Here is a 21640-nt window from a genome sequence, read left to right as displayed (position 1 = left end):
CAAGTACTTTGCGGGGTTGTGGATCCCATCCACCTCTCACCTTCTCACTCCGTCCCTGCATCTGTATTATCCATTTCTATTTGTTCCTTCTTATCAGCATATGAAGGAAGTATGTTGCTTTTTCCAATATTTTTTAAAAACATTCTGTCAACTCAGTAATTCCTCTGATTTCTACCCTATTGCATTTATTCCCTTTTTAGCCAAGCACATTCCCTTTCTTCTTCCCTCCCTCCCTTTCTCCTTCTGTGCAGCAAATATTCATTAGGGTTGCAGACACCAAGTTCTGGTTTCACAGAGTGTACCTTCCCATGGCAGGAAGCCTCCCAAAGTGCTAGGATTACAAGTATGAGCCACCGCACTCAGGGCAGTGGGCCAATTTCATCCTTATCTTAGTTAACCTTGGTGCAGTGGTTGGCACTGTTGAGCAGGCCCTCACTCATCTGTTTGGTTCCCTGATGCTGCTGTCTTCTGCCCCTCTGAGTGCTTCTGTCATTGTGACTTCTCAGTGACCCTTGCACATCCATGCACTGTGCACCTGAAGGTTTGGCATATCCTGGGCCTGCATCCTGAGCTCGTTCTTCTTAATCTACAGACTCTTCCTGGCTGACCTGACCCACATCCACAGCTTCAGCTTACACAGTGGGGATGTCTAAATCTGTATGTCTACAAAAGGCTTGCCCGCCAAGCTTCAAATCTACTCATACACCTCTTCAAATCAGCACGTCCAAAGCTTAGCTCATAATCCCTGTCTCACCTGTAACTTGAGTCAGCCTCCTTTTCTCCCTCTCCCTCACCTGCAATGACATTTTCTAACAACATTCTCTCAAGCTTTTTTCCACCTCCATTGCCACCATCTTAGTTCAGGCTCTTGTCATCCTTGTTGCTCTCTGATCTCGTTCCCTGCCATCATCCACCTACGCCCCACACTGCTCTAAGGTGAATATCCTGAAAGATCTCATCTCTCCCATGCTAAAACACTGACCCGGCTCCCCTTTCCTCTAGGACAGGTTTGCACCTGTGAAGGTGACTTAGGGGATCCACATGATGTGACCCCTCGTCCCGCTCCATGTCGGCCTTTCCAGCATTCTCCCATCCCCCCATTCGTGTCTGCCTGTTGCACTCCAGCCTTGCCGAACTGCCTCAAGGTGGCCAAACATAACAAGCTGGTTTTTCTTGTCTTTGCTTCCACGATTATCTTTCCTTAGAATGCTCTCTCTGATGTTGTTGTCTTGGCCAACACATGCTCAGTCTTCAGTTCTGGTAAAAAAAAACATCTGCTATCAAACTGTCCAGACCCTCCAGTAGGTGGAGATGCCCTCCTTTTTGTTCCCTTATACCATGGGCAGACTCTGTTAAGCATTTATCATCTGAGTCCTGTTCTGTTTACCTGTCTTTCTCTCTAGAATGTGAATCCTGAAAGCACGGTGATTTTATCATGTTCATCTTTTTTATTTTTATTTTGTGAGACAGGGTTTCACTCTGTTGCTGAGGCTGGAGTGCAGCAGCGCAATCGCAGCTCACTGCAGCCTCCAACTTCTGGGTTTAAGTGATCCTCCTACCTCAGTCTCCTGAGTATCTGGGACTACAGGGGCATACCACCATGCCTGGCTAATTTTTAGTATTTTTTGTGGAGACGGGATTTCACCATGTTGCCCAGGCTGATCTGGAACTCCTAGGCTCAAGTGATCCGCCTGCCTTGGCCTCCCAAAATTCTGGAATTGCAGGCATGAGCCACCCTGCCTGGACCATGTTTATATCTCTAATATAGAATACAATCCATCATTAATATTAGCCATGAGAAAAAAATTAATAAAAATAAAACTAACCAGGTCATTTGCATTTGAACTCCGTGAGGCTGGCAGGCCACTTGATGAGGAACCCAGGCTTCTACTTCAGTGCTGGAATCCTAACCTGCCTTCGTTTTCTACTCACTGTTGATTGCCTGATGGCCTTCATGAGGTGAGAAATACATTGCAGTTCTCTGCAAGGGGAGAAGGGCTCTGAAAAGGAAGTCAACTGCTAGTACCGGCCAGGCGAGGTGGCTCACGCCTATAATCCCAGCACTTTGGGAGGCCGAGGTAGGTGGATCATGAGGTCAGGAGATCGAGACCATCCTGGCAGACATGGTGAAACCCTGTCTCTACTTAAAAAATACAAAAAATTAGCCAGTCATGCTGGCGGGCTTCTGTAGTCCCAGCTACTCAGGAGACTGAGGCAGGAGAATAGCGTGAAACCAGGAGTCAGAGCTTGCAGTGAGCTGAGATTGCGCCACTGCACTCCAGCCTGGGTGACAGAGTGAGACTCCGTCTCAAAAAAAAAAGAAAAAAAGTCAGCTGCTAGTACCAATGGTGAAATCAGAAGGCACTCTAAGTGAGTTCTTAGACATTTCTGATGGATTAGGAACCAGATATTGGATTTGTCAGCCTGCATCTATGACATAAACAAATACACAACAAATGCAGTGTAGAGAAATAAGAAAAGGTGATGTATGAATTTCTTCAGCAAGTCTACCAGTCGCTGCAACTATTTCATATCAAGTAAAAGAAACTTTCAGTGGCAGCTGAAACAGAAATAAAACAAGTGAGGACAAGTCCAGAGCCACTGAACATAGGTGAACTGTGGTGCAGGGGAAAGTAGGGACGTTTCTGTGGCCCCGCAGGTGAAGACAGCCTTCAAGTAGATAATTTTTGTTGCATTTCATGGGGTGAGTGGTTTGCCTTCTAGCGTCTGAGCATGTGAGGATTTATAGCAGTCTTAGGACATCTCTTCCACAAATGTCACAAGTTTACTACTTTACCTATAAAAACAGAGCTGGCAGGTGATGGCACTGTAATAGTGTCTCATTTATCTCGTGGTCTGGGAATGCGATATGCCATCTGAGCAGAATTTTCTAGATAAGTGAGACAACAAAATAGTACAAAAAATAAAAAATACTATTTCAGAGTAAAATACTAAGCATTTACCTGTTCCTTTTTTGAACAGAGGAAGCAGAATGTGTGTTTACGGTGCAAAGCGTAAACAGATTTGTGCTATTGCGGGGATGTCTTCAAAGGCAATTTACATGGCTGAAGTGTTTTTTCTTTATCTTAAATGATCATCGCTTCTCAGCCTTTTGGCTAAGATGAAGTATATTAAATGATTTCAGACACTGATAATTAAAAGAAAGTAGTATTTTGCCCTCTCCCTTCTGTCAGTTGGTTGCCTGACACTATTTACCACTCTCAGCATTTCTGCCTGTTACAGATTTTCTTTTCCCAAATATTCTTTGTTTTCTTGTTGAACATGTATATTTTTTTTCCATTAAAAATCCCCCCTTTCAAAATTTACCCTTTTCAGTGTCTTGGAGATTGGAACTTCAGATAGCTTTTACTTAACAACTGTCAAAATTCTATGGTAAGGTTAAAGGAATTCCGTAAGGGTAGGTGTGAGGGTTATCTCTGGGTACAGTGAGTTTTGCTACAGACTTTACCTTGTTTATTCTGACTCCTTGGATGCTCTTTTCATGATCTGGATTCTTTTCTATATGCTGAGTTATCTTCTTCTGCGTATGAAAAGTGACTCCAGGGGGTAAATCCTTCAGTGGGGGTTTATCCCAGGCCTTCATTGACCAGTTAGGCTAACACAAGCGTATCACATCTTCTCTGGCTCTCATTTTGCTCATCTGTGAAATGGTAAGCCTGGACAGGGGGATGCCCAAGATCTTTTCATGTTGTCAGGTGCCCAAACAGTAGTTTAGGAAGAGAGTTTAAAGCTCTAAGACAGAAGTGCCTGAAGAAGAGAGATGGCTTTGCGTTGAGAATGTCCTGGGAATCTTCCCAGAGCAGAAGGATCAGATTTAAAAGGGGAAGGTGGAAGCATAGACATGTGCATGGGCTGTGTCTGTGAGAAACTGCTAGACTTTTTCAGAGGACAGCAGTTATGGTGGTCAATACGTATAACATTCACCATTTAAAGCATTTTTTAGTGGACAGTTCAGTGGCATTAAGTACATTGACATTCTTGCGCATCCATCACCACCATCCATCTTCAGAGTACTTTCATCTTCTCAAACAGAAACTCTGTACCCATTAGACACTCTATTCTATGCTCTGTCTCTCTGAACTTGACTACTCTAAGTACCTCCTATCAGCGGGATCTTATAGTATTTGTCCTTTTGTGACTGGCGCATTTCACTTAGCGTAATGTCTGCACGATTCATCCATGTTGTAGCATGTATCCGAATTTCCATGCTTGTTAAGGCAGAATGGTACTCTGTTGTATGGGTGGACCACATTTTGTTTATCCATTTATCTGTTGATGGGGGTGTGAGTTGTTTTTATCTTTTGGCTTTTGTGAATAATGCTGCCGTAATCACGAATTCATAAGTATCTGTTAGGACCCCTGTTTTTAATTCTTTGGGATATAGACCTAGAAATACATAGAATTGCTGAATCATATGGTATTTCTATGTTTAACTTTGTGAGGAAGTGCCAAACTGCATTCCACAGTGGCCGCACCATGTTGCTTCCCGCCGGTAGTGCACAGGATTCCAGTTTCTGCAACTGGAGAAAGTTGTCGGCAGTCCCTAACCTTCTTGGCACCAGGGACCAGTTTCGTGGAAGACAATTCCACAACAAGGGGAAGGTGGTGGTTTTGGGATGAAACTGTTCCATCTCAGATCATCAGGCATTATTTCAATTCTCATAAGGAGCATACGCCCTACATCCTTTACATATGCAGTTCACAGTAGGGTGTTGAGAATGTAATTCTGACAGCAGGCAGAGCTCAGGCAGTCATGCTCACTCGCCCACTGCTCCCCTCCTTCTCTGCAGCACAGTTCTGAACAGGCCACGGACTGGTACCATTCCGGGGCTTGGGGACCCCTGGAATCAGTAGTTATATGTGCTTAATATAAACCAGCTTGATTGGTGCCCAGATTTTGTAAAAGGCAAGAACAAGACTTGAAACTAGTACAGTAGGTGGGGGCCTGATTACGGAGCGTCCTGAAGGCTGGACTGTGGTGTCGATACTTTATTCTGTGGTATGGGATGCTGGCGAGAACTTTGAGCTAGGGAGATGTGGGGTTTGAGTGGTGCTGTGAACACATAAGGGCCAAAATATATATGTGTGGGAGTGACTGGGCCCCAGAGGCCAGGATATGGGTTGGCAGATGCTTCTTGTTATCCAGCTGGGAGACCGTGGCTCCCTGTAGGAAGGTAGGGAAGGCAGGGATGAATGTGGAGACTGAGAATGAATGTGGGTGAAGGGGACTGTTGAGAATGAGTGTAATGTGTAATGTTTTGCAGGCAGAAAGTTTAAAGAGAAATTCTGCATAGGCTCAGTAGTGTGACATCTGTCACAACCCGTCTGCACGCATGTCAGTGGGGGCGGGGAATCTGAGTCAGGAGTGGTGCCTTTCTTATCCCTTGTCAAGGTCCTCAGTTGAAGACAGGGCACAGAGAGGGGTCTGCACCTGGTTAGCTCCTGGCCTACTGAAGGAATAGACATTTGCATGAATAGATTACAGATCTCTGTCTTGGATACATGGAGATGTCCCCACCTAGTTGGGGGTCTTAGATCCTGGCCCATTGAGTAGGAAAAGACCGGCATTGGGATACTTGCACAAGGAGTAGTTACACCAAACTCAAAGAAAGCTTAGCATTTATGGAAGGGAGGAAAGACACGGAGGTGCCAGGTAGGGTGTTTAAACAAAGATCTAAGCTAGCTCCAAAGTCCTGATTTTGATCTTTAATTTGCATAGTGCACGAAATGATGCTGTTCTGCACAAGATGACAAGGAAGATGTTTGTGGGGCTGCTTTGCTTTGTACTTGCCATTTGCATGTGTCAGCTTACTGGCTGAAAAACCATTCCTGCCTTGGAATACTTTCCCTTCCCTGACCACCCCTCCCCCCAGGCCCAAGTTTGCTCTGTTCCTTTGTGTTTCCACCAATAAAGAGCTCCAGGAGGCAAAAGGATTTTTTTAGGTGTTGTCCTTTGTGTTTAAAGAAGACCAACTGAAAGTTGCTCCCTCTGTGCAGGGATGGGAATGTGTGCCTGTGGGCATGGTGGGTGGATGGCTGGGTATGGCTTTTGGTGGACTTAGGTTGCAAGAGAGTTTCAAATAACGTTTTTAAAATAGATGAAATTGTGCTATTCACAATAGCGAAGCCATAGAATCAACCTAGATGCCCATCAGCAGTGGACTGGATAAAGAAAATGTGATACTTGTATACCATGGAATACTACACAGCCATGAAAAAAAGAATGAAATCATGTTCTTTGGAGTAGCAGGAATGCAGCTGGAGGCCATTATTCTAAGTGAATTCAGAAACCGGAAACCAAATAACACATGTTCTCACTTGTAAGTGGGAGGTAAACATTGAGTACACATGGGCACAATGAAGGGAACCTTAGACCCCGGGGCCTAATTCAGGGTGGAGAGTAGGAGGAGGGTGAGGATTGGAAAACCACCTATTGGGTACTATGCTCTATGCTGTTTAGCTGGGTGACAAAATTATCTGTACACTAAACCCCTGCAGCATGCAGTTTACTTGTGTAACAAACCTACACATGTTCCTTCTGAACCTAAAAGAAAAGTTGGAAAAAAAAAAAAAAGAAAACTGATGAAATTAAGGGATCCCAAATCAGACTGATAGGATATAATGAAAATAATTAGCAGAGTATAGAGAAACCAGCTAAAAAATGGATGTAATGACTGTTGCAAGGCATGGTATGTGGAAGACAGAAAGCAGCATAAATTGTGGTGTGTGGGGTGAGCCTGGGTGCTGTGACCTTCCTGATGGGCAGTGTGCCATACCTGGCACCACTGACCATTGCTGGGGATCTCTGTCACCCTGGGCTGATGATGCAGGCACCTCCAAGGCAGCTGGCATTCTCTATTCGGAGGAGTTGTTATGAATAAGAATTACTGCATTCTCTAGGTTCTTCATAAATAGATGTCCATCTCTTGAGACAGGTTTAGGTATATTGCTATCTGTATTTTCATCTCTGTGGATTTTGATTTTTAAAAGTTAATGATTCTTAACCTGCCTCTGAGAAAATGACTTCATTGGGGAAAAAAAATCATTCCTCTGCCTGCATACATTTTTGTCTGTACGTTAAACTGTCAGCTGCATTTTCAGTGTTTATGACTGTGTCGAGAAGTTATGCTACTGACATGAATAACAGAAACTCAATGAGATGCAGTCACCCACACCGGGAGACCTGTTTCAGTTGTGCAGATATGGCCTCTGTGGTGAATATGGCTCCTCTGCAGATAGGCCCTCTCTGGTGAATGTGGATGCTTTGCAGATACACCACCTGTGACAAACGCTGGCTGCTGTGCAGATACCATCTGTGGTGAATGTGGCCGCTGTGCAGATATGCCTTTCATGTCAAATGTGGCTGCTGTGTAGATATGCCCTCCGTGGTAAATGAGGCTGCTGTGTGGATACCATCTGTGGCGAATGCGGCTGCTGTGCAGATACACCCTCCATGGTGAATGTGGCTGCTGTGTGGATAGGCCCTCCATGGCAAATGTCGTTGCTGTGCAGATATCCTGTCCATGGTGAATGCAGCTGCTGTGCAGGTGTGCCCTCTGTGATTAACGTGGGTGCTGTGTGGATACACCCCCCAAGGTGAATGTGGCTGCTGTGCGGATACACCCTCCATGGTGAATGTGGCTGCTGTGCGGATACGCCCTCCAAGGTGAATGTGGGTGCTGTGCGGATACACCCTCCATGGTGAATGTGGCCGCTGTGCGGATACGCCCTCCATGGTGAATGTGGCTGCTGTGCGGATACGCCCTCCATGGTGAATGTGGCTGCTGTGCGGATACGCCCTCCAAGGTGAATGTGGCTGCTGTGCGGATATGCCCTCCATGGTGAATGTGGCTGCTGTGCGGATATGCCCTCCATGGTGAATGTGGCTGCTGTGCGGATATGCCCTCCATGGTGAATGTGGCTGCTCTGCGGATATGCCCTCCATGGCGAATGTGGCTGCTGTGCGGATAGGCCCTCCATGGCGAATGTGGCCGCTGTGCGGATACGCTCCCCATGGCAAATGTGGCTGCTGTGTGGATACGCCCCCCATGGCGAATGTGGCTGCTGTGCGGATACGCTCCCCATAGCGAATGTGGCTGCTGTGTGGGTACGTTCTCCATGGTGAATGTGGCTGCTGTGTGGATACACCCACCATGGTGAATGTGGCTGCTGTGCAGTTATGCCCTGCATAGTGAATATGGGTGCTGTGTGGATAGGCCCTCCATGGTGAATGTGGCTGCTGTGCAGATACACCCTCCATGGTGAATGTGGCCGCTGTGTGGATACGCTCCCCATGGTGAATGTGGCTGCTGTGTGGATACGCTCCCCATAGCGAATGTGGCTGCTGTGTGGATACGTTCTCCACGGTGAATGTGACTGCTGTGTGGATACGCCCTCCATGGTGAATGTGGCTGCTGTGCACTTATGCCCTGCATAGTGAATATGGGTGCTGTGTGGATAGGCCCTCCATGGTGAATGTGGCTGCTGTGCAGATACACCCTCCATGGTGAATGTGGCCGCTGTGTGGATACGCTCCCCATGGTGAATGTGGCCGCTGTGCAGATACACTCTCCATGGCGAATGTGGGTGCTGTGTGGATATGCCCTCCATGGTGAATGTGGCTGCTTTCAGACTCAGCCCCACCTCATTTGGGCCCTGGGAGTTGATGGTTCACCTTGTGATCCCAGACAGCATCAGAGATGGGAAAAGAGCCTGTTGCCTCTGTGAGTACTACATTCCTGAAGGAATGAACTGTCTTTGAAGGGAAACACTTAACGTTTTCAAAGAAGTCCTTTGAGCTTTCTAAGAAATGAACCTTCTTTTCTTCCATGGCTTTTCCCTCTGGGACTTTGAAATCTTTTCCAACATGAGCTCAGCAAAACTCTCAGCTTGCCTGACTTTGAGGGCAGTCAAGCAGGATACCCTTTTACTCAACGCATTGGTGAAGGCTTCCAAAGGGAACTTAGTCCTTGTAATTCCTCCGTGTCTGGGCCTTTAAATAGCTGTGTTCACTGCTGGGGAACTGTGGGTTTGGGTTTTCAGGTGGGGCTGTGAGGACAGCAGGGAGACACGAGACTACCTTGAAAACTCACAGGACCACAGTCCTCTCTGTGGCACCTCAAAGAAATCCAATCTTTGAACAGGATCAAAGAAGCTGTAAAACCAGTGCTGTAGGATGAAAAGCTCCCAGAAGGCAAAAAACAGAGAAGAGAACTTGGCAACATTTGCGAGGAAGACATGTAGTTCCCACAAAAGAGAAGAAGAGGGAGAGTGAGCAAGAAAAAAGGAGGGGTTTGTGAGAGACCTTGAGAAACTGTAACTGACTCTAGGCAGGAGAGAAATCTATTTATGTACCTTTCAAACTGTATTCCATTGCCGTGTCACTGTAACTGAAACTCCACACAGTGTCGCTTGTCAGGTTTCTCCCTGGAGATTGATTTCTGTAGCCAGTCAGTGACTGGGAGGTACATTCTTGGTTCACTGTGGGGATTAAGGAGACATGAATAGAATCCATGGTACTGTCATTCACCCTCATCCTGGGGGATACATTCCAAGACAACAGTGGTTGCCCAGAAGCATAGAGAGTCCTGAACCCTAGCTATTGTATGTTTTTCCCCATACATACATACCTAGGATAATGTTTAATTTATAAATTAAGCCCCCAGAAAGAGATTAACAACAATAACCAATAACAAAAGAATAATCATAACAATATACGGTAATAAAAGGTATGTAAACATGGTCTCTTTATCTCTCTCTCTCTCTGTGTCTCCCTGATTCTCTCTCACTCTCAAAATGTATTGTACTTCAGGTAACTGAAATGGCAGAAAGTGAAACTAGAAAATGGGGACTGCTGTATAACCCAAAAGCTTTTCTGATTTGTTGGGTTTTACCTTTGTAATGTGTGTGTGTGTATGTGTGTGTGTTTCCTGACTGTAGAGAAAACATTCATACCAGAGACAGTGGAAGGAAATGGATCTTTAGGCATCAGGGAAATCATTTGATCCTTAGATTGGGAAATTCTGTCACCTAGACCCTAGGGAGGCTTGTTCTGAGAGGGGAGCTGTGATGCTGAGTTCATATCTTCAACCTGACAGGTGACACTCTGTGGAGTTTCAGCAACAGTGACATGGGATGGGACACAGTTTGCACGGTCCCTAGACTTCTCTCCTGCTTCTCTACCTTCTCAGAGAAAGGGGAGATGTGAGGATGGCTAACATTTATCGAGGGTTTATTGCATGCCTTGTACTGTTCTAACCTCTTTCACATACAAAAACATTCACTCCTCACAGTAACCTTTGGGGAAAATGAGGTACAGGAGCATGAAGTAATTTTTCAAAGCAAACCTGTGGGGCCAGGATTTGAACCCAGGCAGTTTGGCTTGATAGTTTGTGCTCCGATTCCCTGAGTCATGCTGTTTAGAGATAGGAAGGAAGATACGAAACTAAATATGATGTATTGATACCACTGTACTGAATATTTTATGTGTTATTTTAATGCTTCTAGAAGCTTCCAGAGGGTCCCCCAACCCATGTGACCAGACCTGAGCTCCTCCCAGGTGTCCCAAATAGATTACTATGGTCAGTTCATCTGAAATGGACATAATTTCTTTCCTTTTTTTTTTTTTTTTTTTTGAGATAGAGTTTCGCTCTGTATCCCATACTGGAGAGAAGTGGTATACAAACTTGGCTCACTCCAACCTCTGCCCCCCGAGTTCAAGTGATTCTCCTGCCTCAGCCTCCCAAGTAGCCAGGATTGCAGGCACACAACATGACGCTGTACTAACTTTTGTATTAGTAGAGATGGGGTTTCACAATAGTGACCAGGCTGTTCTCAGACTCCTAACCTCAGGTGATATGCCCACCTCAGTCTCTCAAAGTACTGGGATTATAGGCATGAGCCACCGTGCCCAGGCTGAAATGGCTTAATTTCTAAGACATAATTTTAATGCTCATTTTTAAAATTAAGTATAATTATTTTAATATTCTTCAAATCATATTGCAGGAAATTTGGATACTAGAAGAAAAGGAAAAAGCACATAATCCCACTCTGTATCATAGTCAGTCTTATTTTGGCCTGTTTCCTAAAAATCCTTTTGCAAATGCCTCTGTATCCTATGAATACAGTTTGTATCCAGCATTTCAAGCTTTTTCCCATGTTTTTATGCAGTCTTCATAACTGTGATTTTAAAATTCATGCTATTTTGACTTCTTTTGGAATTTTTTAATTGGGAGCATTTTGAATTTTCGAATAATTGTTGGAGAGATTTCATCTTAAACACTTTTCAAAGGCATTCTGTGCTACATCTCGGTTAAAAAACACTCAGCAGCCAAGGTTAATTTTTAGAACTATCTTTCCTTGTTTTTCTCTTAACAGGGATCTACCGAACAGAAAGGGACAAAGGGACATTGTATGAGCTCACCTTCAAAGGGGACCACAAACATGAATTCAAACGGCTCGTCTTATTTCGACCATTCGGCCCCATCATGAAAGTGAAAAATGAAAAGCTCAACATGGCCAACACGCTTATCAATGTTATCGTGCCTCTGGCAAAAAGGGTGGACAAGTTCCGGCAGTTCATGCAGAATTTCAGGTTGGTTTGTTCGCACGTGTTTATCTTCCTCGGCATGATGTGTGTTAGAACACTGATATCATTTCCCGTCATCTCCTTCATTTCCCCTGCCGAGTACAAAGGCTCCTTTCTCTTATTCAGCTCTGTTTTCTCCACGTAAAGTTTATCATTTGTATTTGCCTTTCCCTAGAGCAATTAGAAAACTGCCTTACAAGCATATTGACCTTCAGAAGTGAAAAGCAGGAAGGACTGGGTTTTCACCAGGATCTACAAAGATGACTGAATGCCTGTTATGTTCATTCTGACTTGTGGAGGGGCTCAGGTTTGGGGATAGCAGGAACCAAGACTCACAGCCAAGTGAGCAGCCTTGAGTCTTGAGGAGGAGAGAGGAGCTGGCGGTGGCAGAGCCCACGTTGACAGTTGGCGAGCGATGCAAGGTGTTCTTGATCGGCTCTAGGCTGCCTTCACCTGCTGTCCTGTTCTAGTGGTGGCTGCAATGCATTGAATCCAAATCTATCTTTTATTCTAACCTGCATCATCTTAGACTTAAGTGTAGAATTATACCAAGAAGGTTTCAAGCCCACATTTTTGTAGCTACTCAATGAGACTAAGCTGGGTTTCATTTTTCAGGCATGCTGATGAAGTTTTTAGATGTGTGCCTTTAAGCCCTTGATTGTGCGGTGTTGGATCTTAGAAGCTGTGATGGCTCAGATGCACATATTGGCTGAGGATAACCAGCTAAGTGATTTCACCAGCTTGTTTTAAACATAGAAAATCCTACTGTCTAATTATAAATCTTGAAAGATCAAGCTGATTTTTTATTTCTTTTTTTTTGAGATGGAGTCTTAGTCTGTCACCCAGGCTGGAGTGCAGTGGCATGAACTCTGCTCACTGCAACCTCCACCTCCCAGGTTCAGGCAATTCTCCTGCCTCAGCTTCCCAAGTAGCTGGGATTACAGATGCCCATTACCATGCCCGGCTAATTTTTGCATTTTTAGTAGAGACCGGGTTTCGCCATTTTGGCCAGGCTAGTTTTGAACTCCTGATCTCAGGTGATCTGCTCACCTCGGCCTCTCAAAATGCTGGGATTACAGGCGTGAGCCACCGTGCCCAGCCTTGATTTTTAATCTTAGTAAATTTACATTATTAAAAGGAATAATGTTCAGTATAAGAGTGTGGTTGATACCTTTCAAAATTGTGGTTCATGAGCATACTCTGTTTGAATTTAAAGGGTAACCCACTTATAACTAAGTTTTTTGAAGATCAGAATCAAATAGTCTTAGACCTTTGAGGTCATCTGGTCTAATCTTCCCTTAATTCAGACTGTCTTTCTGACATAGGGTTCTCTAGGCAATGTGTGTGTGCACCAGGAAGCTGCCTACATTACTAGTCAAGCTGCTGCTTTGTTGATCATCTCTGGATAGGAAGTTCTTTATTGTTTATGCCTGAAGTCAGCTTCCATGTCTTTTCTGCCTGGTGGGTCTAATTCTAGCCTCTGGAAGACTGAACAAGTCTATTTCTTCTTAAACATCGTAAGTTTTCAAGTATTTGAAGGTGGTCATCACAACTCTCCTAGTCTTTTCTTTCCAAGATATAGCAGTTCTCAATTCCCTTAGCTTTTTCATATTCCCTAGTTCGTAAATTTCTTTTTATTAGCTGGAGCTTGCCTTTAGCCATGATGTAATCCAAAGTAGAGTGGGCTAATAGATTGAACTTTTCCCAGTTTGTAGAATATTCCTTTGTGCATGATCGCATAATTGTTTGCAGTGTTCCTCTGGCTCCATTCCTGAAGTGAGTGTTTTTATAGTTTTGGCTTCTTTCAACCTTCTTTTAGTGTTTTTGCTCTCTTTCTCTGTAGGCTTTCCCTTTGGAATGGCACAGTGCCACTGGTTGATTAAACATTACATCTCCAGAATGACTGAACCTGCGTTGTTCTGAATGCAGTTGTTGAACCTGAATGTGGTTTGCATTAGGCATTAAGTGAAATCATTACTCTCAGCAGCTAGAATGCCCATTTCTAGGACGAGGTTATCGCAAGTTCCTTTGGCGAAGAAGCTGCCTATGTCTTACTGGGTTCAGGGTCCTGAGCTTTGATTCTCTGAGTCCTTGGACATGTTAGGCTTGCTAGGGTGGTGCTTACACTAAAGAAGTATCTGCTCGGTGAAAGGACAAGTCCTCACTGTAGGACTCCTGGGGCCTGAAATAGCAGGATTCTCTTGGGTATATATGAACAGCTATTTCCTTAGTGTCAGGAGAATTTTAAGCAATTAACAATAGGAATAAAACAGGAAAACAGGAAGGGAAGTTTCATTGAGAAGAGTCAAATGAGTAGCTTACAAGCCTCAAAACGGAGTGGGTGAAATGAAACGTGATTCCAGTTAATGTTTTAAAAGAACACAAAAATCCCAGGGCAGTTTGCCTTGAGCTGATTCGTCTCAGCTCACCATATGGACTTTTACTATTTGGATGTCCCTGGCTCGTGGAGGTAGGAAGGGATGGGTGGCGGAAGACTTGTGACCTGGAGAGGATGTTTTGAGAGCCTTTTGCATGTGCTAGACACGCTACCAAGGTGCAAGGGATCAGAAGATGAATTGAAGTTGCGGTGCCTACTTTCACGAATAGCAGAAGCTGCAAATGCACAGCCCGGCGCTGTGGCAGAGATATAGACAGGGGACAATGGGACACAAAGAGAATCTGGCCAGGACAGCTGACACTGGAGCAGGAGGCTGAGTAGGGAGTTTATGTCACAGTCAAGGCATTTCTGAGACTGTTGAGGTCTCTGAAAAACTGGGATGCGAGAGGGTAAATACCTGTGGGTATTTAATGCTTCATAAGACCTTATTAAAGATGGCATTTCAAACCCAAAGAAGGGGTTATTCAGGGCGTGGTGTCAGGACAACTAGCCAAACATAGCAGAAAAAAATATGATTCTTATTTCACACCAAAAAAGCAAAGTAAACTCCAATTAAATATTTAAATGCAATTAACATGACCGTAAAGTTACTGGGAGAAAATATAAAAGGCTGCTTAATAAATATTTGATGTTGTCTTTATAAATTCCTTTCCATCCCCAGACTGGAGACTGTGAACTGTGGTTGACACTGAGGATGACACTGGAAGCGATTTGTATTTCCTTTTTTTCCTCTGTTTTCTAAATATTTATATAGCTACCATATGTTTTATATTTTGTTTAAACATTCAGTGAAAGATTATTTTTGGCTTTTATAATTTAAACATGACTTTTTAGTTTGTAAAAGGTAATACTTGGCTATTATAAGATGTTTAAGCAGTGTAGAACAGCACAAGGAATAAATTATTTAAAAAGTCACTCCAGGTCTCACCTCCTAGAATTAACCCTTATTAACATGAGTTGAACATCATTCTGGGCAATTTTCTTTGCATATCTGCAGATAGAAGAATTGCTTGCCAGCTGGGAATAAGTCAGTGCAACATGAGATATACCATACATTCTATTTCTACTTATAGAATTAAAATGTATCTTGCTTAAATTTATACAAAAAAAACCAGAAGTATAATAAAGGATTTGCTGAACTTTAAGAAAATGTGTCTTCACTGTGAGAGACATTAGTTCCCAAGAGATCCCGCTGAAGTTAAAAAGTGATTTTTGCAAAACAAAAAATGGTTGGAAATTTTTTTTTTCACTACATTTTGTAAGTTTGATTGAAACATTGCAGTACAAAACGAAATCAGCACAGCTACACTTTCTGCCTTCTGTGTCTCATCTTCTGATTTTTGTTAGCAATCATTTATTTATTTATTTTGAGACAGAGTCTCACTGTCACCCAGGCTGGAGTGCAGTAGCAGAACCTTAGCTCACCACAGCCTCCATCTCCCAGGTTCAAAGAGATTCTCCTGCCTCAGCCTGCAGAGTAGCTGGGATTTCAGGCAGGTACTACAACACCTGGCTAATTTTTGTATTTTTAGTAGATACTGGGTTTCACCACGTTGGTCAGGCTGATCTCAAACTCCTGACCTCAAGTGATCTGACCGCCTTGGCCTCACAAAGTGCTGGGATTACAGGCGTGAGCCACGTGCCTGGCTGCAATCTATTACTTTGACCTTGACAGGGTTACAACCTTTACATTCTGCTTTATAACTACAGTTTCTGCAGTTCTAGATTTAAGTGGATTTAATGTATTCATCAGCAGTCCTCTTCCAACAGCTTTCCATTCCTGAGTTCTTAGTTGGCTATATTGTATGGTCAAGAAATTTTTTCAAGAAAGGTCGCAAGTGTTTGAGAATGGAGTATATACGTGTTGTCATCATGGACAGACAGCTTAGCTGGGCTTGAAATTCATGGGACACACTGTCATTCCTCAGGACTTTGTAGATATTCTGGCATTAAATGATCTGGTGAAGTGTAAGACCACTTTATTTTGTCTCTCTCGTAAACGGCTTTTGCCAGAATGCCTGAAAAATTCCTTCATTAGTCTTTAATCACATTCACTTAATCAGGATATGTCTCATCTCAGCTTCTATTGTTCCCTCCCTCCCTCCCTCCCTACCTTCCTTCTTTCTCATGGAGGAGTATCACTCTGTCACTCAGGCTGGAGTGCAGTGGCACAATCTTGGCTCACTGCAACCTCTGCCTCCCAGGTTCAAGCGCTTCTCGTACCTCAGCCTCCCGAGTAGCTGGGACTACAGGTGCATGACACGACGCCCAGCTGCTTTTGGTACTTTTAGTAGAGATTGGGTTTCACCATGTTCGTCAGTCTGGTCTTGAACTCCTGACCTCAGGGGATTTGCCTGCCTCAGCCTCCCAAAATGCTGGGATTGTAAGTGTGAGCCACCACACCTGGCCAACGTCTGTTGTTCTTTAACTGATTTTCCTGTAGTACAGTTTCCTGTTTGCTTTGTGGGTTCTTTCAGGGTAATTTTTGGATGCTTTATTTTTGAGTTCTGTTTGCTTCATTTATTGGATTCTCTGTTTCATGGACACAATTATATATTTTACAGGTCTTCTCCATTTATTAGCATCTCTGTTTTTTTAACACCCTTAGTCTTTTATCTGCTTTTACTTAAACCTTTATTGTGTCAGTAATTTGATTTTCTGACATATCTATTCTGTATCTTCCTATTTCTAATGTATTACTTCTGTGCATTTTGGCTGTTGATTTATTTTCTGAGCACACAGTATGCCTGCTAATGTTATTCTGTTGTTTTATTGTTTTCTCTTTGGACTTTTTAAAAATTAAATTCATATTTTTGTTAATAAAGTGTGAAACATGTCTAAGAAATTTTCTTCTGTTTGAGTTACATTTTCTTTCAGACCCATTTTTTCTTTTGCTTTAGATGCTATTTCTTAACTTTTTCTTTTAATTTTATTCTGATTCTTGGGATGTGGTTGCTATGATTTCTTTTTTATCTTTTCTCATTATGTGCAGGGAACTACCCAGCCTTCTGTTTGCTCGAACGTAGTATGGGTGGATTCTCCTTGGCTCTCTCCTCATCTTGACTGAGAATTGTTGTGCATATTTTGAGGACAGGGTATTTCTCTGTTTAGTTTATTTGTAGTGTAAAAGCTGGGTGGAGGAGAGGAAGAACCCCCAGGGGCTTTGTGCAGCCTTTGTTGAAGTTCCCTTTTCTTGTGGCTCTTCTCAGCCCTGGGATGGATATGTGAGTTTTGCCAGGCTCACTTGGTGTAGGGGGAATTAATTGTTTTCCCAAGGGGTAGAGGTATCATATTTGGCTTTCATAATGGCCTTCAAGTAATGGCTGAGGCCTGGGACTTCACAAAGAGTCAGTCCCACTTACTCATGTCTCCAGCTCACTTGCTCGTCTTCAGCAGCTCTTTCCATGCCTACCAGTCAAACAGAGGAAAAAGGAAAGTTTTGGCTCTGTTTCTATCGCTTCGGTGGGATGTGGGAGAGATGCATATATGTCATCAGCTCTCAGCATTTCTCATCCCTTCTCCTCTAACTCTTCAGATAAAAGATCTTGACTAAACGTGATTAGCTTTTTTCCTTTGCTTATGTCAAATCTCCCCTTCCCCGCTTTCTTCCCCCCCACCCCCAGGGGTTAGTTCACAAGTAATTAGGATGGAATTACCTTCCCTCTCCACTTTCATTAAAATTTGTAGAAATACCAAAATAGCCTGCTGTGGCTCTTCCTGCTGCTGGTGCCAAGGTCCTAGGTGGAAGCCAAGGTCTCTTGTGTCTTCCCTAGGTCCCCCAGGCTGCCTTCTCACACCTGAATCTGGAGGTGGTCAGTGGGGCCAGGAGCCACAGGAAGCTAATGTAGAACCTTCCATTTCTTTCCTTGGTCTCCACTCTGTTGAAATTGACAGCAGAAGATTATGTCTCCCTCATTGGTCATTTACTGGTGGCAAAATTGTTGCCATTTTCAACTATTTTTGACACACAGTTTGCAATGATTGCTATTTGAGATTAATGTATTTAAAGCATTATCCTTCCCATGCATCACCTTTAAAATATCAACACCCTTTGCTCTCATACAGTTGGTTGAGGAATCTTTTATGCGTTGCTTCATATATCTCAGCTTTAGTATCTTCTGTAAAAGGAAAATCTTTGTCCAGATGGGCCCTATCCCCTTGCAGTTCTATGCGGATTATTATCAGTAGCAGGTTTTTCCACATCAGCATCAATTTGTTAATTATTTACCTAGAAAAGACTTGCATGGCTTCAACTTATAATAAATATGTCTTCTTGGACAGAAGTAAGAGATGTGGAGCCTGGAATTCCCAAGAAAGAGCAGCCCTGGTCACAAGACACAAAGCGGTCTTGGGGAAGGCTAGGTGTGCAGAAAACAGCTCACCCGGCGTACTGGCCAGGCACGGGTATATTCTGGAAGGAGGCAAAGGCCACATCTTTGTGCTCTAGAACGGTGCTTGGGGTGATCCCTGGGGACAAAATTTATTCCTGGGTGCACACAGTGCGTGCACTAAGTTATTTATTGTCATTATTATTTCTTCTCATTATAGTCATCTCAACTACTCTCAAAAATTATTTGTGTTTTAAAAAATACAACTTTAATAAAACCATTTTTATAAAGTTCAATGAACAAGGACTCAACAACAATATGGGAAGAGGGACAGGTCCACCTAGAAATTGGGACTAATAGAAAATTGGAACTTGTCAAAAACACTAGATTTCAGGACATCCCAACAGGCAAGGAGAAAGGGGTAAAACAAAGGCCAGAGTCCTCCAGCTGTTCATATTTAATGAAGAGAAGTCTGTCATCCGTTGGGTGAGATGAGGTTTCTCCTAGCACCCAGACCCTAAGGGCCTTCATTTAAGAAGCATTGAACCACCAAATAAATGATATTCCTCAGATTTACAAGAAATCATGATGCTAAAGCTTGACGCTAAAGCTTGAGTATTGTTATCTCTGAGTAAGAATAAAAGCCCCACTGCACCCCTTGATAGCAATAAAGACTGCTCTGTTCTTGGTGCTGTAGGGCTACGTATGTGCTGTGTGAGTCCTTTTTTTTATTTTTTATTTTTTATTTTTTTTGAAGACAGGTCTCTAAAAAAGCTCAGTAGCCCAATCTGGTGTGCAGTGGTGCCATCATGGCTCACTGCAGCCTCAAACTCCTGGGCTCCAGTGATCCTCCCACCTCAGACTCCTGAGTAGCTGGGGCTACGGATGCATGCCACCACATCCAGCCAGATTTTTTGTAGAGACAAAGTCTTGCTCTGTTGCCCAGGCTGGTTTCAAACTCCTGACCTCAAGCGATCATCTGTAAAGATCACTTCACAGCCTGCCTCAGCCTCCCGAAGTATTGGGATTACAGGCGTGAGCTACTGTACCTCCAAATGACTTCATTTTTGTTTGTGGAAATCAAATGCCTGGAACTGTGGCAGGCTCCTTCTCTCCTGCTGTCATTGTCCTGGCTGATGTGGGACCCTCACAGGCTTCACGTGAAGTTTCTTCTCCCCTGGATGCCCCACCCGCCTCTGTTGGGTCTCTGCAGACTCTACCTGTGGCTGGTAACAGAGGGAGCTCACTAGGGAAAGTTTGCGTTAAATGTAGCTCCTGCTGTTTTTCTGTTTCCTTTTTGTCCAGTCACATATTGGCTTAAACCTACTTACTCTTCCTCTTCTTCTCCTCCTCCTCCTCCTATTCCTCCTCCTCCTTCTCCTCCTCCTCCTCCTCCCTCTCCTCCCCCCTCTTCCTCCCCCCTCTTCCTCCCTGCCCCCTCCCCCTCTCCCTCTTCCTCACTCTCCCCCTTCTCCCTCTCCTCTTCCCCCTCCTCCTCCTCCTTTTCCCCCTCCTCCTCCTCTTTCCCCTCCTCTTCTCCCTCCTCTTTCCCTTCCTCCTCCCCCTCCTCCCCCTCTTTCTTCTTTCTTCTTCCACCCCATTTTGCCCTTGAAACTATTCTCAAATTTGGTTTTTGGCTGCTTTGTTTCTTACCTTCCATATTCTAGATTTTAAGCCAGCCGGTTACTTCATTGTCTGTTTTGTTTTTGATAGCAGGAAGAACTTCATAATAACAAAGCTATAGATTTTCTTTGGTCTTTATCTCTGAGCCTCTCTGAGGGGAAAAAGGCAGAATTTTTATGGAAAATATTCTTCACTTTGCTTTAAAAAAAATCTTTCTCAATTCCAAGTTTACTTGATTTTTTATTTTGACTGCTTCCAGCTGGACTGAGAACCCTTTTTCATGTGCTATATTCCTCCTCAGACTTGACTGCTAATTTTTGTCTTAATGTTCTCTTTCTAACATTTATGATATTTTAATACAGTATCAAGGAAATCTTGTACTTGAATTTTCTATAGCAGTTCTCTTTTATTCATTTTTTGGCCTAGAACCATTAAGGTGGTTCTGAAAATTTCAGGAAAATTATTTTAAAACAGTAAATATAGAGTCTCGGAAATTGAAATGAGCCTGGAATGTTATAGCGAGGGTGGTATATGTAACAGAAAGGCCTCAGGTCAGCAAATGTTGGATCATGGTAGAGATTCCCAGTTTCTTTGTGTTCCCCAACAGGAAAATGATGTCTTTTGCATAGTCTAGTCCTCCTGCCGTCCCTAAGCCCCTCTACCTCTCCCATAGGCCATTTCACTTTGTACAGCAGAGCTGCAAGTTGGATGGCTAATGTGTTTGAGAGATGCTAATCTATATCATTCATGTATTTTGATAACGGTTTCTCTTTGAAGACTTGATAGAAGTTGGTTTTGACTTCACTTGAGCCAGGGGTTATGTAGGAACATCCATCCAAGAGTAAAAAATGACCAAATGGAAAATGATCTCATTTTCTGTTTTGAAATGGACAATCAGGAAAATAGGTCCCAATTGCTTGATTGAGAGTCAAAATTTACTCATTTCTTAACACTAATTGGACTACTCAAATGATGGAATAGAATAATTATATATTAATAAATTTATCTTGACACGGGGGAGGGGAGATGACGCTCCAAACCAAAGGAAGAATACTGAAGCCCCACTAACTCTGTTCCTTATTTCCAGTTTCTTTGTGCCAAGGAATTTCTTCTTGTAACCACAGAAGACTACAGATAGAGTTTGGGAACATCAGGTCTTTTACATGTCATTTCATTTGCATGGGACACTACTTAAAGCCTAAATAGATATTCATCACATACCTGAACATTTGAGTAGCAAACTGACTTAGGAAAGAATAGTGATGTGATTTCCTTGCATCTGTGTCTTTCTCAGCTGTGAAAGCCCTCCCTCTGCCCTTGTTCATGTGCATGGTGGCTACTCACCTATCAAGGCTCAGTCTGGATCCCCCTCCTCCTCAGTCCCTCTTTCCCTGGCACCCAGTGGAAATAACCGTGCTCTCCTCTCAGCCTTTTAGTTCATTTTACCTCTGTTACCGTGGCTATTCCATCCTGCATTATATTATGGCTCTTGAGTTGTCTCTTGCTTCCAAAAAACTATAAAGTTCCTGCAGTAGGGAGGGTGACCAGTTGTCCCAATTTGCTTGGGACTGAGAAATGTTGTAGGATATAGGATTTTCATTGCTAAAATCTGGAAAATCGCAGGAAAACCTGGTTGATTGGTTCTACTACAAAGACCATACATGGTCATCCTTTGTAACTCTT

At 43.5% G+C, this 21640-nt stretch overlaps 1 protein-coding gene across 38 annotated transcripts in view; it reads left to right on the top strand.

Annotated features, from left to right (window-relative positions):
* Positions 1-21640, top strand: part of CSGALNACT1 (chondroitin sulfate N-acetylgalactosaminyltransferase 1) — a 357361-nt gene that overhangs the window by 291440 nt on the left and 44281 nt on the right. For all 38 annotated transcript variants that reach the window (XM_055349096.2, XM_055349091.2, XM_063709119.1 and 35 more), the window contains one exon: positions 11398-11614. In XM_055349096.2, the coding sequence (XP_055205071.1) occupies positions 11398-11614 (217 nt within the window). The remainder of the gene's footprint in view (positions 1-11397; positions 11615-21640) is intronic.

This window comes from Gorilla gorilla, chromosome 7 (genome assembly GCF_029281585.2).
Source record: "Gorilla gorilla gorilla isolate KB3781 chromosome 7, NHGRI_mGorGor1-v2.1_pri, whole genome shotgun sequence".
Taxonomy (NCBI): domain Eukaryota; kingdom Metazoa; phylum Chordata; class Mammalia; order Primates; family Hominidae; genus Gorilla; species Gorilla gorilla.
Note: the sequence above shows the minus strand (reverse complement) of the source record. Positions and strands in the feature narration are given on the sequence as shown.